This window comes from Osmerus eperlanus, chromosome 22 (genome assembly GCF_963692335.1).
Source record: "Osmerus eperlanus chromosome 22, fOsmEpe2.1, whole genome shotgun sequence".
Lineage (NCBI taxonomy): Eukaryota > Metazoa > Chordata > Actinopteri > Osmeriformes > Osmeridae > Osmerus > Osmerus eperlanus.
Genome location: NC_085039.1, coordinates 8,586,681 through 8,599,485, shown reverse-complemented (window position 1 = coordinate 8,599,485; position 12,805 = coordinate 8,586,681). Strand labels below are relative to the sequence as shown.

The 12,805-nt window shown below is 47.4% G+C and overlaps 1 protein-coding gene across 1 annotated transcript; it reads right to left on the bottom strand.

The window, feature by feature from the left end:
* Positions 1–2,121: 2,121 nt before the first annotated feature.
* Positions 2,122–12,728, bottom strand: mcoln1a (mucolipin TRP cation channel 1a). The gene is made up of 14 exons (XM_062448376.1): positions 12,493–12,728; positions 8,753–9,003; positions 8,199–8,366; positions 7,578–7,734; positions 6,912–6,993; positions 6,632–6,728; positions 6,428–6,527; positions 6,074–6,180; positions 5,749–5,898; positions 5,413–5,514; positions 5,022–5,144; positions 4,572–4,778; positions 4,227–4,357; positions 2,122–4,027 (listed from the first exon to the last, which is right to left on the bottom strand). The coding sequence occupies exons 1-14, from the start codon at positions 12,527–12,529 to the stop codon at positions 3,979–3,981; spliced, it is 1,761 nt and encodes a 586-aa protein (XP_062304360.1). The 5' UTR covers positions 12,530–12,728; the 3' UTR covers positions 2,122–3,978.
* Between the last annotated feature and the right edge of the window lie 77 nt (positions 12,729–12,805).

Below are 12,805 nucleotides of genomic sequence, written 5' to 3'. Positions count from 1 at the left end.
TGCGTGTGTGTGCGTGCGTGTGTGTGCGTGTGCTTGTGTGTGTGTGTGTGCGCGTCTTTGGCCGTGCCTGTGTGTGTGTGTGTGTGGATGTCAGTGTGTCCATCCTTCACAGGCACCTCATTAGAGTCTCTGTGGAAGTGGATGAGTCATCCTGTCTGTCCGTCTGACTGACCCGCCTCTCTCTCTCCCAGCTGCTCACAGGGCTGTGGTGATAGTGTCATCTCTGGCCTGCCTTTCCAGTCTTCTGGGAGGGGGTTGGGGGTGGGGCTGGGCCTGGGCTGTGTGGCCTCACCCTAACCCTAACACTAGCTTAGTATATTCCACACCGTGCTGGTAAGCTGTCATCGGTTCATTATTGAAGCCATTAAACTGACATACTTCCTGCTTTCCTACCTGACGTCCTGTCCTGCTGTCGAAACACGGGCGTGGCTTGGCGTGGGCCGGTACCGTGGTACCGCGGAGGTTGGTTGCAGTCCACCTGGTTGATTGTCTCTCGGCCTTTCCGTGTGGTCTTCTCTCTTGGCCTTTGGAGAAAACAGCATTCCTTTTTTTTAGGAATGACGCGACAGCTGCTTACGCTGCCCACAGCACAAACAAATAAACAAGCCCACACATACACAGCGGTGGAGAGACGTGAAACAGTCAGGCATACTCCCACTGACACGTCGTTGAAGTCACAGATATACGACACGAGGCACAAACACACACACACACAAACACACAACAGCTGAAACACAAGAATATTTCCCCAGAAAAATCCCCAGTTTTTTATGTCCGATTCCCTGGACATTAAAAACACCCGTCACAACAGACCACACCTTCCCTTTTACTTTGTGAAACTTCAGGTTCATATGAGACAGTGTAAACTATGATCTCACACCGTTCATTGTGCCACTCTGAGTAATATCTTCACAGTTTCCTCTTCATAATGCGATCCATTTATCCCTGTTATATTTAGATGTACAGTACAGTACATGTGCCATATGAAAGAAAATAAATGTACTCACAAAGCTGAGAGTGAGTCAGACATATTCCCAAAGACACCCCCTCTTTGTCCTCAAATAACCCAGCTACCAACACACACACATAATCAAACCCCCAACGGAAAGACATTTAGTCTGTAAGGCATCAAGTTCAAGTTTATTACCCATTTTTAACAAGTCAAATATTTGGGCCTGCTCCTCTTGACAATCCCTAGCAGCCTATCTACCCTGAAATAAAAAATATATAGAGTCCTAACCTACATGAGCTGCTATACTTATCAACAATATATTTAACAAGGTAAGAATAAAAAAAAGAAAGAATAATGCTAAATAATTCACCGACAACTGAGAACAACCTAAGCTAATAATAACTATGAAAGTAACAATATGTACATGTTGTAGCTGTAAGTAAACTGACTTGGGCTGGCAGTTTGGTGAGATGGAGTTTGATGGTGGTCAGCAATAGCCAACAGCCTGCGAGTGGAGGCCCAGCCAGTACTATAATGTATGATCATATTAGGTTAAGTGGAGTGGAGGCAACAATGTACTCTATCAGCTGCCAAACGCTGTCCAGGAAGTTACATCAGCAAGAAGGTCACCATGGAGATGTCTGTTGAGAACATATCTTATCAATTGTAATTTTCCTGCCTTGAATTTGCTCCAAGGTTGTGCCCAATCAGACATGCTATTATTAATATTTAAATGTGATTATTCATATCCGCGCTTTTAATGTTTCTGTTGTGTGTCTGGTCATCTATTTCCTTCTGTTAACCTTGACAGGCTATTTCCTCAAGGATGTTATTGTCTGTGTCTGGAAAGCAGGAGCTATCGATGAGTCATGTGCTCCCTCTTGTGGATGTTGCAAGTAATTACAGTCAAAGTTAGAAGTAACAGTTGGGCCCTTATCTTAAATTCCAGATGCTTCTACCAGAGACTGCAGGCTGATCGGCAAGGGCCGTCTTAACCAATATGGTGAATATTCATGCTTCAAATTAAGTAAATGAATTCAGCTGGGATTATGGAAATTCCACACAGATGATTGGTGCTTTGCATCAACACCTTACGACATATTAAAAGTCGCTCTGGATAAGAGCGTCTGCTAAATGACTAAATGTAAATGTAAATATATCCACATGGGTTTTCAGACAGGCTTTTTTAATGTGAGGATTAGCATCATACTGCGGGTGGTAGGCACACATTCATAATCAAGAATAAATATCAGGCAAACAATCAACATTTTCAAATGCGGTAGGCTACTGTAAACATGGAGAACATTTATGAATGACTAAAAACTGCAAATAGGTACATGTAAGTACGCAGACATGTAAAAGGCAGAATATTTTTAATCAGGATTTACCACATGGTACACTGTTGTTTGTTGGTCAGGTTATTCTATGGTTAAGCTATGACCTAGTGTTCTTCAGACAAGGTCCTTCCCTAACCTAAGCTTTTAGATTCAACATTAGCCTTATACCCCTTTAACATATACTAATTAGAACAAGTCTAAAATCACCGCAAGGCAGTTTATACGTCACTGATGAAGAAAATCCAGAGTGAGCACAACACTTGACCACTTATAGAAAAGTCCCTACATTTCAAGTCCTTATGCCCCCCCCCCCCTTGTGCGTTTGTTTTTCAAGCTACAGATCAACAACTAAAAACAGACACAGAACTCCCTCTAGCGAGAAAGTCATTAGAGTTTTTATATCAGACATAGTTATCAATAAAAAAACATACGACATAAAAACAACAGGAATAGAAACCAAAAAAAACAACAACAAAAAACAGATGATTCTGGGTCAATAGTTCAGTGCGCTGTCTCTTCCGGCCTTGTTTACCTCTCCTTATGCTTTTGTGTCCCCCCAGTTCATTCCAGCCTTTGTTGCTCAGACCAGTCTGAACAACAAAGTTCGTACATTAACCACGAGCAGAGGAGGTAGAGGGAGATAGACGGAACGTTTGAAACGCCATCCGGCTTTTAAAAGATGCATGAACGTCCCTCGCTTACCTCCTTTAGAGAAGTGACGTACAGGTCATGCAAAATGTGACAAGACGGTTTTGTTTCCTTGGCGTGCAAGTGAAACTTTACACAGCTACTGGTCCGCAATCAAATAACTTTGTTCAATATTTGTATGGTTGACAAGTGTACAGTTGACAAAAAAGTATTTACAAAACTGTGTGAGAGAACTCACCTCATTACTACCCTGTGAGCCATTTACATAAACCTGGGTGAAGTTCTGGTACTGGAGCTGAGCTTGAAATAATCATATATTAAGGGTACTTCAGCTTATTCAGGATTCTTCAGTGATCTTTCACCACGACATACTATTTGGCAAGAGATCTGTTCAGAACCGAAGGCCAGGCAAATAGTAACACATTTACATTGTCAAGAGTTTGAGAAAGGACTGCATAAGCGCTCTCTATAGAGGTAACGAGATCTGTCATTTATCATTTTCTCTACCTTCGTAAAACACATCTCATCTACTTAAGCACTCCGAACAAAATGCAAAAACACATTTTGTCCACATCTTTTGTGTTGTAGTGGTACCCACTGAAGAAAGGAAGAACAAATTATAATATATATATATATATATATATATATAGATTTAAAATACACTGAAACTCAGATTGTGTGTCCAGTTCCCAGCATCCCCTTTCCACGGATGTGGACATGACAGTGTTAGCATGGTGCGCTAATCCAGATTTGGTAATATGGGGGGGGGGCCGTGGTGCAAAACATGGGTTGGCTGACCAGCACGCACACTGCACAACACCCTGCACAACATTAACACAGACAAAACACGTTCTCCTCTCCAGTTCCTTTAAGCCCGTGGTGTCGGGCCCCTGTCTGTAGGCTGTTGAGCAGAGAAACTCGAAGCTTAAGTGTGTGCTTATGCACGGTCCAGATAGGATGGTGACCAAGCCGGTGTGGAGTGTGCTGTGAGTCAACCACCAGAGGTCGCTGTGGGTTCAGCCACCAGAGGTCGCTGTGGGTTCAGCCACAGGAGGCGACTCCCAGGAGGGTGTCCTCGTATGTTGTGGTTCTGAAGAAACAAAACAAATTCCAAGATTAGAGGGGGAAAAAAAGTCCTATCTATCGGTCAATATGTCAGAACGGTCACTATTTGTCAACGCATGACCAGACTATCTCCCTTATTCCTGTGTCGCAATGTAGCCACACTTTGTACAGTAAACATCATTCCCGCTTCCACCTCTTTGACCTTTCACCCCTGACCCCCGCACCTGTCGCAGCAGCAGAAGAAGGAGCAGGGCGAGGTCTCTAGCCCCCGGAACTTCCCCGAGCAGGGGGTGTCGGTGCACTCGGCGATGAAGGCGTGCAGGTCCGTGATGTGGACGGGCTCCTGGACTTGGTGCTGGGGGAGGGAACAGAAGACACGATCGCTGTGGCGTGTGCGGAGGAGGTGGGATCTTACACAAGCATATCATAGGATACGGATAGGAGCCATAAAGCGTGTGTGTGTGTGTGTGTGTGTGTGTGGGCGGCGACGCCTCCCGTAAGCCTACGCGACGCGACATCGCCGGGCTGTAAAAGGGAAACCAGGAGTTCTCCACCGCCCCCCGACCCACCTTGATGGTCTCGTAGGCGCCGGTGATGAGCGCGATGAAGAGCGACAGCACCATGTAGATGAAGAGGGAGATGAAGGTGTACAGGTACACCTGGCTGAACACCCACACCAGCGTGCTGCTCTCCTGCAGGCCGGCGAACGTCACGAACATGTCGTCCCCGTTGATGAGCGAGAACAGACACTCCGACACCATGGAGAGGGAGCGGAACTGAGGGGAGGGAGGGATGAGAGAAAGAGACGGACAGAGAGGAAAGAAAAGAGAGGCACAGAGCGAGAGAGGCATGGAGAAAGAGAGATGGAGAAACAGAATTAGAGGAGGGGAAAAAGGGGGCGTGTTCCAAAAAAAAAAACGTCCAACATATTCAATTCCAAGCCTTCTGGCAAATTCCGTTCAGGTATGGAGCGAGCGTAGTAACGTGGGTGCCCTTGTTTGGCTGTTGTGCTGGTCTACCTTGACGTGGTAGGGCCCCAGCACGATCCAGCCGCAGAAGCAGTAGCCCAGGTAGATGACGGCCACGCAGCAGCAGAAACGGATCACGTTGGGGAACGCAGCCCGGAGGGTGACGATCAGAATCTGGAGGGAGGGAGGGGTGGGAGGGAGGGGACAGTGGGGCGGGGGAGGGTGGGTGGGTGGGAGGGAGGGAGGGGTGGAGGGAGGGGGGGAGGGAGGGAGGGGGGGGGGAGGGTGGGTGGGTGGGAGGGAGAGAAGGAGGAAGACAAGGAGGGAGGGAGGCAGAGAGGAGCAGTCAGTCTCACATACACCAAAGCTGTGTGTGAGTGTGCTACCTGTGTAAAGGCATTCACACAAATCTGCAGTGTGTGTGTATAAGAGCGTGTCTTACATTGTACTTCTGGAAGAAGCTGAGGTAGCGAATGACTCCAACCCACACCAGTAAGGTGGAGGTTCCCAGCAGGATACCACACAGGTCATACGAGGACAAGTTCTGACCAGGCACGAGCAAAAACACAGAGCCATTTAGAGATTGACATAGAGACATTGTAGATATTATCGACCACAAAATGAGTGTCACAATGAATAGGAGTGCTGACTCAAACGTATGGGGAATGATCAAGCTCTGCAGAAGCCCGATAACAACCATCAGGTGTGTTGGAGCGGGGAAACATCTAGAAACATCGTGGGCCCTGAGGACCAGGGTTGAAGACCTCTGCTGTCCCACCTTGGACTCGATGCCGATCTTGATGAAGCTGCCGGTGATGGTGAGGACGTCGCTGACGATCAGGAGGATGTACCAGCCATTGATGAACTCCATCCTGTCTGACCAGCTCACCGGGCGGCTCAGACTGTCCTTGAAGAACATGACGTACTCCTGGGTGTGCGTGCGTGCGCGCGCGTGCGGGGGGATGGGAGAAGAGAGTGAGGGACTGGATGAAAACATCTCGCTCGTCAATGACTCCACACCCGGGTATCGCTACAGTCCCTCCCTTCACACCCCCTCCTCCTCCTCCTCCGCCCCCCCCCCCCCCCCCCGCAGGTTCTCTTACGTGCTGCAGGATGACGCCTCTCAGGATGGAGCGTCCGCACAGCAGCAGAGACAGCACACACACCACCGCCACCGCCACGTCAAACGTCAGCCGCGTGTAGTTCTCCGCTACGGGGAGGGGGGGCAAAGGACCACGTGTCTCTTTTGTGTGTGTGTGTTCCTATGTGTCTGTACATGTGTGTGTGTATATCTGTGTGTGTGTATCTACGTGTTTGTGTGTGTATCCACATGTGTGTGTGTGTGTGTGTATCTGTGTGTGTATCTACGTGTGTGTGTGTGTGTATCTGTGTGTGTACATGTGTGTGTGTGTATATACATGTGTGTGTGTGTGTGTGTGCACGCATGGTTATCTCACCATGTCCGGACACACTGGGGTCTTTACACTCCTTTATCGACGCCTGGTTGCCGAGACTGATCTTCACTTTGCCGCTGTGGGCTTTGTTGTCCAACACGATCTGTTAGGGGGAAAAGACAGCACTCACGGTCCGTCCTGCTCGAACACACGGGGGGGGGGCTGTACATGAACGGGGGGGAGGGTGCGCCCAGGACCCCCGCTCACCGTTATGAAGAAGGTGTAACAGTCGGGAATCTCGTTGTTGATGATGGTTTGAATGTTGATGGCTTTCAGCTGGAACTCTATCGTCACGTTGATGAGCCTGTCGGGGGGGGGGGGGGAGAGAGAGAGAGAGAGAGAGAGAGAGAGAGAGAGAGTGGGAAAGGAAAATTACAAAACGTACATAAAGTGTGTGTAGAAAACTGTTTACTTCAGTTCATTCCACAGTCAATTCCAATGTGTTGATACCAAACACAGTGGCCTGGAGGCATGGAGGAAAACATACTTGTGGAACTTGAGGGTAAAGTTCTTGTAATCGCTGGTTAAAGGTATTGGAGGGGCAGCTAGGGGAGTCACACCTATGCAGTCTGGAGACAGGACAGACAGGACTTAGTTTCCAGTAGATGTCTATAACATCATCAGACAGACATGATGCCATTCCCAAGATCAAATGTAGCTGAAGTTTAGCATTTTATTTAGATATATCTAAATGACAATCTCTTGCCCCATAGCAGAAACACACGCAGAAAATAGTCAGCTTTTAACACCCGAGACCGGACATTATTAACAACTGGATCTTTCCAGAGCTCAAAGGGTTTTTCCTGTGTTTAACGCATTTCCTCTTTGTCCCCTAAATCACTCCCGAGTGGTAAATCACATGAGGAAGTTCTCCTATCTGCTTTTACGCACAGGGCGAGGGACTTAATAGAATCATAATAACAGTCGTTAAAAACACACACGGAGCAGAGACGAGAGGCACTGCAAAGCACTGAGGATGAGAGGAAAACCATTCTTTGAACGTTCCCTCGGGAAAGCGCGCTTGTATATTTACATGTACCGTATTATTCGAAACGTACTCGGATGTGTGTCCACTTAAAGAGACGGGTGATTCACTTGCACCAGCACGTGGGGGGGAGGGAGGGGGAGGGGAAAGGAAGAGTGAGACACCCACCCGTGACGACGCGAGGGTCTATGTTGAAGGTGTCGTTGGCCGGGTCGATGCTGCCCCTCTTGTAGTACTGCTGGCAGAGGGAGAGGGCGCTTCCGTTGTAGCCCACGCCGTACACGTACGCGTAGCGCCCCACGGTGGTCTCCGGTAACACCAAGTACTGGGGAGAGGGGGAGGGAATAAGGGGAAGGCTGTAAGCGCGAGGCGGAAGGGTGAACGAAGTGAAATCCTAATCTGAATACTTTTTTTTCTGGGAAAGAAACAGCAGGATAAATAGAAGTGGGAAGGATATTGATTATTTACATTTAGTCATTTAGCAGGCCTCTTATCCAGAGCGACTTACAGTGAGTACAGGGACGTTCCCCCCGAGGCAAGTAGGGTGAAGCGCCTTGCCCAAGGACACAACGTCATTTTGCACGGCCGGGAATCGAACCGGCAACCTTCAGATGACTGGCCCGATTCCCTAACCGCTCAGCCACCTGACTCCACTCCACTATTCACACTATGTAGTGTACTGTGCATATTCCCCTTAGACACATTCACCTCACTGACATGCGCACGGGACTTTGAGGAAGGGATGACGCGCGCCACGCTCGGTCGTGTCGGGCCGGCGGCGGGAGCTACCTGGTCGATGGCGTAGAATATGTGGTCGTAGACGTCGCGCCGGGTGTAGACGGAGAACGTGTCGTCCGAGGCCTCGTCGAAGTCCTTCAGGAAGAGGTGTTTGAAGGTCATGGTGTTCTCCTCTTTGAAGGTCACCACCATCTGGTTACTGAGGCCAAACAGCACCAGCTTGGCAGAGGAGAAGGGTGGGGGGGGAGATAGGGGGAAGAGAGAGCGAGCGAGCAAAAAAGAGGAAGAGGGTGTAAGAGTGAGAGAGTGAGTCATTCAACTTTTAAATATTATAATACATACCTACTGCACTACATACAACTGTTACATAACTTGTGTACGTAATTTATGACATAATACAGCATTCCTATGCTACCCAAGGAGACTTCATTGATTGTCAAAGTGCCCTTACGGATCGACGGTGTTTGTACAGTTGGAAGTTAACCACAGGACTGCTTAGTAAGCAACGTTTGCATTGCTTGTTATGCATAAAAACTAGCCTGGCTTGACAGTAGTAAATCCCTGCGAAAACAAAATGGCCACCTTCCAAGGTGACCACGTCTCACCTGAACAGTGACGATGATGATCTTGAGAAGCTGCAGGCCCAGTTTGAAGGGCTTGCGCCCCTTGGCGTGGAACTTGTCGCAGGGGCTCATGAAGAAGTACTTCAGCTTCCTGCGGAGTGCCTCCTCCACTTCCTGGTCGGCGCCCACCCAGCTCCCCGTTGTCGTGGGTAACCGGGGGTTGCCATGGCTGTGTTCACCCCCGCTGTCGTTGGAGCCGTAGTGAGCTACAGAGGAGAACAGCCTCTCCTTCTCTGGAAGAGAAACGGAGAGAGAGAGAGTGGGGAGGAGAGGGAGAGAGTGGGGAGGAGAGGGAGAGAGTGGGGAGGAGAGGGAGAGAGTGGGGAGGAGAGGGAGAGAGAGAGAGAGGGAGAGAGTGGGGAGGAGAGGGAGAGAGTGGGGAGGAGAGGGAGAGAATGGGGAGGAGAGGGAGAGAGTGGGGAGGAGAGGGAGAGAACAGCGTTAGAATGTGAATTTTAAGGATGCGAAACTATACTGTCAGATCAACAAATCTGAGTTAAGCTCGCCAGGATAATCTGATGACCACCAGATACCACCACAATATCTCTGCAACTTCTCTTTCCCCTCCATTCTCCTTTTGCAGGAGACTCAAAGACCCGTCTCTACAATGAACACAAGGGTTGCTGCAGCACTGACCTCTGCCCTTGTGTCACTTCATCACAACTACCCAGTCTTATCACAACTACCCAGTCTTACTTACTTGGTACGTGGAAATGTGTTTGACAGAGGAAGTGAGGAGGAAGTGGATGATCTAGCACTATCCTACAAAACGATGACTGACTTAAATTTGCTTCACACTAGAGTCTAGTATAGTGTGTCTATTCTAGTGACTAGACAAATGTACTTTTTTGTTTTAGTTGCTAAAGCTGCTCTCTGATAAAAGCGTGTTTGCACTGCGAACCAACGACCACCTCCCACGTGGCTGCGTGTGACAGTCCTGTACTGTCACCGCCCTGAGCACAGCCTGAAGTCCCTATCTCTCCCAAATCGCCAAGGCTGAAAGTGTCACCCTCTGTTCCAGTTTCACCGGCTCTACACACACGCATCCGGGAAATAAAGCCTCTTAAATCAACTTCTGGAGCTCAGAAGAGAGAGGCCTGTCACTCAAAACAGCCTCCCCACAGCGGAACCTCTGACCTGGACGCGTGAGGCAGCCTGGCGGCCTTTTACGGAACCGGAGATGGGTGGTTTTGGTTACATATGCGAAGCTCCGCCACGCCAGAACTGAAACCATTGAAGATATTTGGGTGAGTGAGATTCCTGGGATTAGTGACATGGTAAGGCTGAAGCAACACCTTAGTCTTCAGGTGACAGGCTCGTCAATGTTTCAGGATTGCTATCCTACACACAGTTTGTCTGTGATTGATGACCTGAGTTTCTAGTAGCTTGCCGGATATGCAATGCATGTGGGTGCTGAGGTTGGCAAATTCCCCGTCCAACACAACAAGTTCAACTGGTGGTTATTTTTACGCTCAGGAAAAAAAGTTTATTGTTGGGTTAGGATATTTTATTGACGCTTGCTAGAGATTATTGCAGCATTTTAATCAAACAGGCTATGGCACATTTGAAAAACCCCTGACCCAACGGAATCTTAGCAGCAAATGAGGAAAGGGGAGTTGGACGTGGGAATGAACTGCTGTTCAACACACTTCTGGTAAACTTCTGGCCTGGAACAAACACAAGCATGACCCACCCCCCCATCAGTAAAACGTTCCGCTAAAGAGTCAGTGTGATTTTTATGTGACTGTTTCAATTCCCTCCACAATGAAAAGGTTAACTGTGGATGTCTATGGCCTTGTGGAAACTCAATGATTGTGCAAAATCTACAGTGAAGCTACGTAAAAGAATATCTTCCCATTAACAGCACCTGCATTTATCTCTTCCTATTAAAAAGCACCTAGATAACCACACTAATGTATACAGTATATATGAGTGGGTAGGTGTAAGAGATAAAAGAATATAACAAATCCATTGGAGGTATATAAAGTCTGTATGTATATATAGGTATATGTATTGAAAGTCCTCAAAAGAACTCGAGGCAATAACGTCCTCCTGGCCTGTTTCAAAGGAAAGCATCACTCTCCTTCCAAACACCATTCCATGTCAAGAGACAAGCCAAGACAATAAAAGGGCAGATGTCTGATCACGGATGGGGACAAGCCGATAAGGATGAAACAAAACAAACAGTATCAGCAACGCTGCGATACTGTCACTCAAGACAAATAAAATCTGGTGGAAAGATCCAGTCCATCAAGTTCTGAACCAGGCCAGTGGAGACATACCAAAGAGCTATGCCCCCCCCCACCACCAGCCAGTGTGTGTGTGTGTGTGGGGGGGGGGCAGACTATGTTGTCACTGCAGCGAGCCTGTCAGTCAGTCAGTCACCCACGAGATGAGGGAAATGTCCAAATCTCCGTATCAGACGGCTGGATCTGCAGACATCCGTCTGCACTTGGCCACCCACGATCTCACCCTGTAGGTCTCTCATGCTACAGTGCTCGCACCTCTACCACAGCACGCTAGTCTAGTTCACCTCTGTGTAATCTCCTGTTTAACAAGAGGAACTGCTTATGTGGTGACTCACATGTATCGGGAAAGAAATGTGAATGACTGGACAATAAACAGAACATGTGTTGTTGACTAAAGGAATATTGTTAGCGGGGAATAGGTCTTGTTATGAAAGGATCCTTGATCCACGCTATAGTACCATCAAAAATCAACAAGCTTTTGGCAAGTAAGCTTACACTCTCACTTCCTGTCATAAAAGAGTTAAATCGGTAACAAGTTGAGTGCATTGATTTACTTTGGACAAACTCTATAAAACACACAGCTGGTGTGCTAGGCTGAGTGTCAACTGAATCAACATCTCCTGTCATACAGAAGTGAAAGGTTTCAACCGCACATATTGAAAAACTTGATCTTGTATGGACAGAGACTGACACAACAGAGGGGTTATTAAAGTGCATGGAATGGAACAATGCACACTTTTAATGTCAGTCCGATACAGAAAGACATATAAGGATGGGCGGGGGGTGCAGACCATGGGGCAGGATCAATCCGGGAGAGGTCTTTGGAATGAGGGGAGGGAGGGAGGGGGGACAGACAACAATAGATTCTTTCAGCTTCAACCTGCACGGGGCACAATTACTTTTCTCTTTGGAATTCAGGCCAAATCCCTCAACAGCATTTGGGTACAATAGTATGGTAACTGCACTTACACAAAATGATGATGATCAAGCACGTTCACAAAGATGTTGATGCACAGCCTAGGTCATAATAATTGTTTTTCAGACTTCACTTTACATGACGTACAGACTAGCGATTACGTGACACACCATGTAATTCACGTGTTAGTAACAACGTCTCTGTTGTTATTGTCAGCTCTGATAGTTATTACTTTTCCGTTGCTAAAGCGTTGCAATCACACTGTTGATGCTAACATTTGAAGAAATGTGTGCATAGCATTTAGGACGTTATCGTCTAGGACGAAAAACGAATCTTGTGGGCTACAACCTGCTGCATTAACGTTAACAAACGTTGGCGACACGAGCTTGAATAACATGTAGAATCCGTGATCCTCATTTGATAATTAAAAGTTCAGTGATACAACATATGATACATACATTATAGCTAAAATAATTAACATCAGAAACAGTAACATTAAAGTCGCAACTCCTGGAAAATACAAAAGCTAGCCAGCTAGCCGGCAGCGGCACACATACCTCCTGAGACATCGTTGATCACGGTTGAGGAAGCCATGTAAATGTCTTAAAATTATGCATAAATACACATAAAATGTGAACAGTGTCACAATAAATACACATCAGATAAAATCTATTTCAAATGAGATGTAATGTTGCCGTTAAATGCCAGTGGAGACATCAATGAGGTCTATGTTACTGCCCTAGACTACTGAAACAGCATTTCCTCCGACCAAAGTCATGTGACGCACGCCATGTGACAGCGTGAAACAAGTTTTTTTTTTTTTTCAAGGGTCTGTTAGTTCAGACAACAATAAACCAGTTAGGTTGTAGG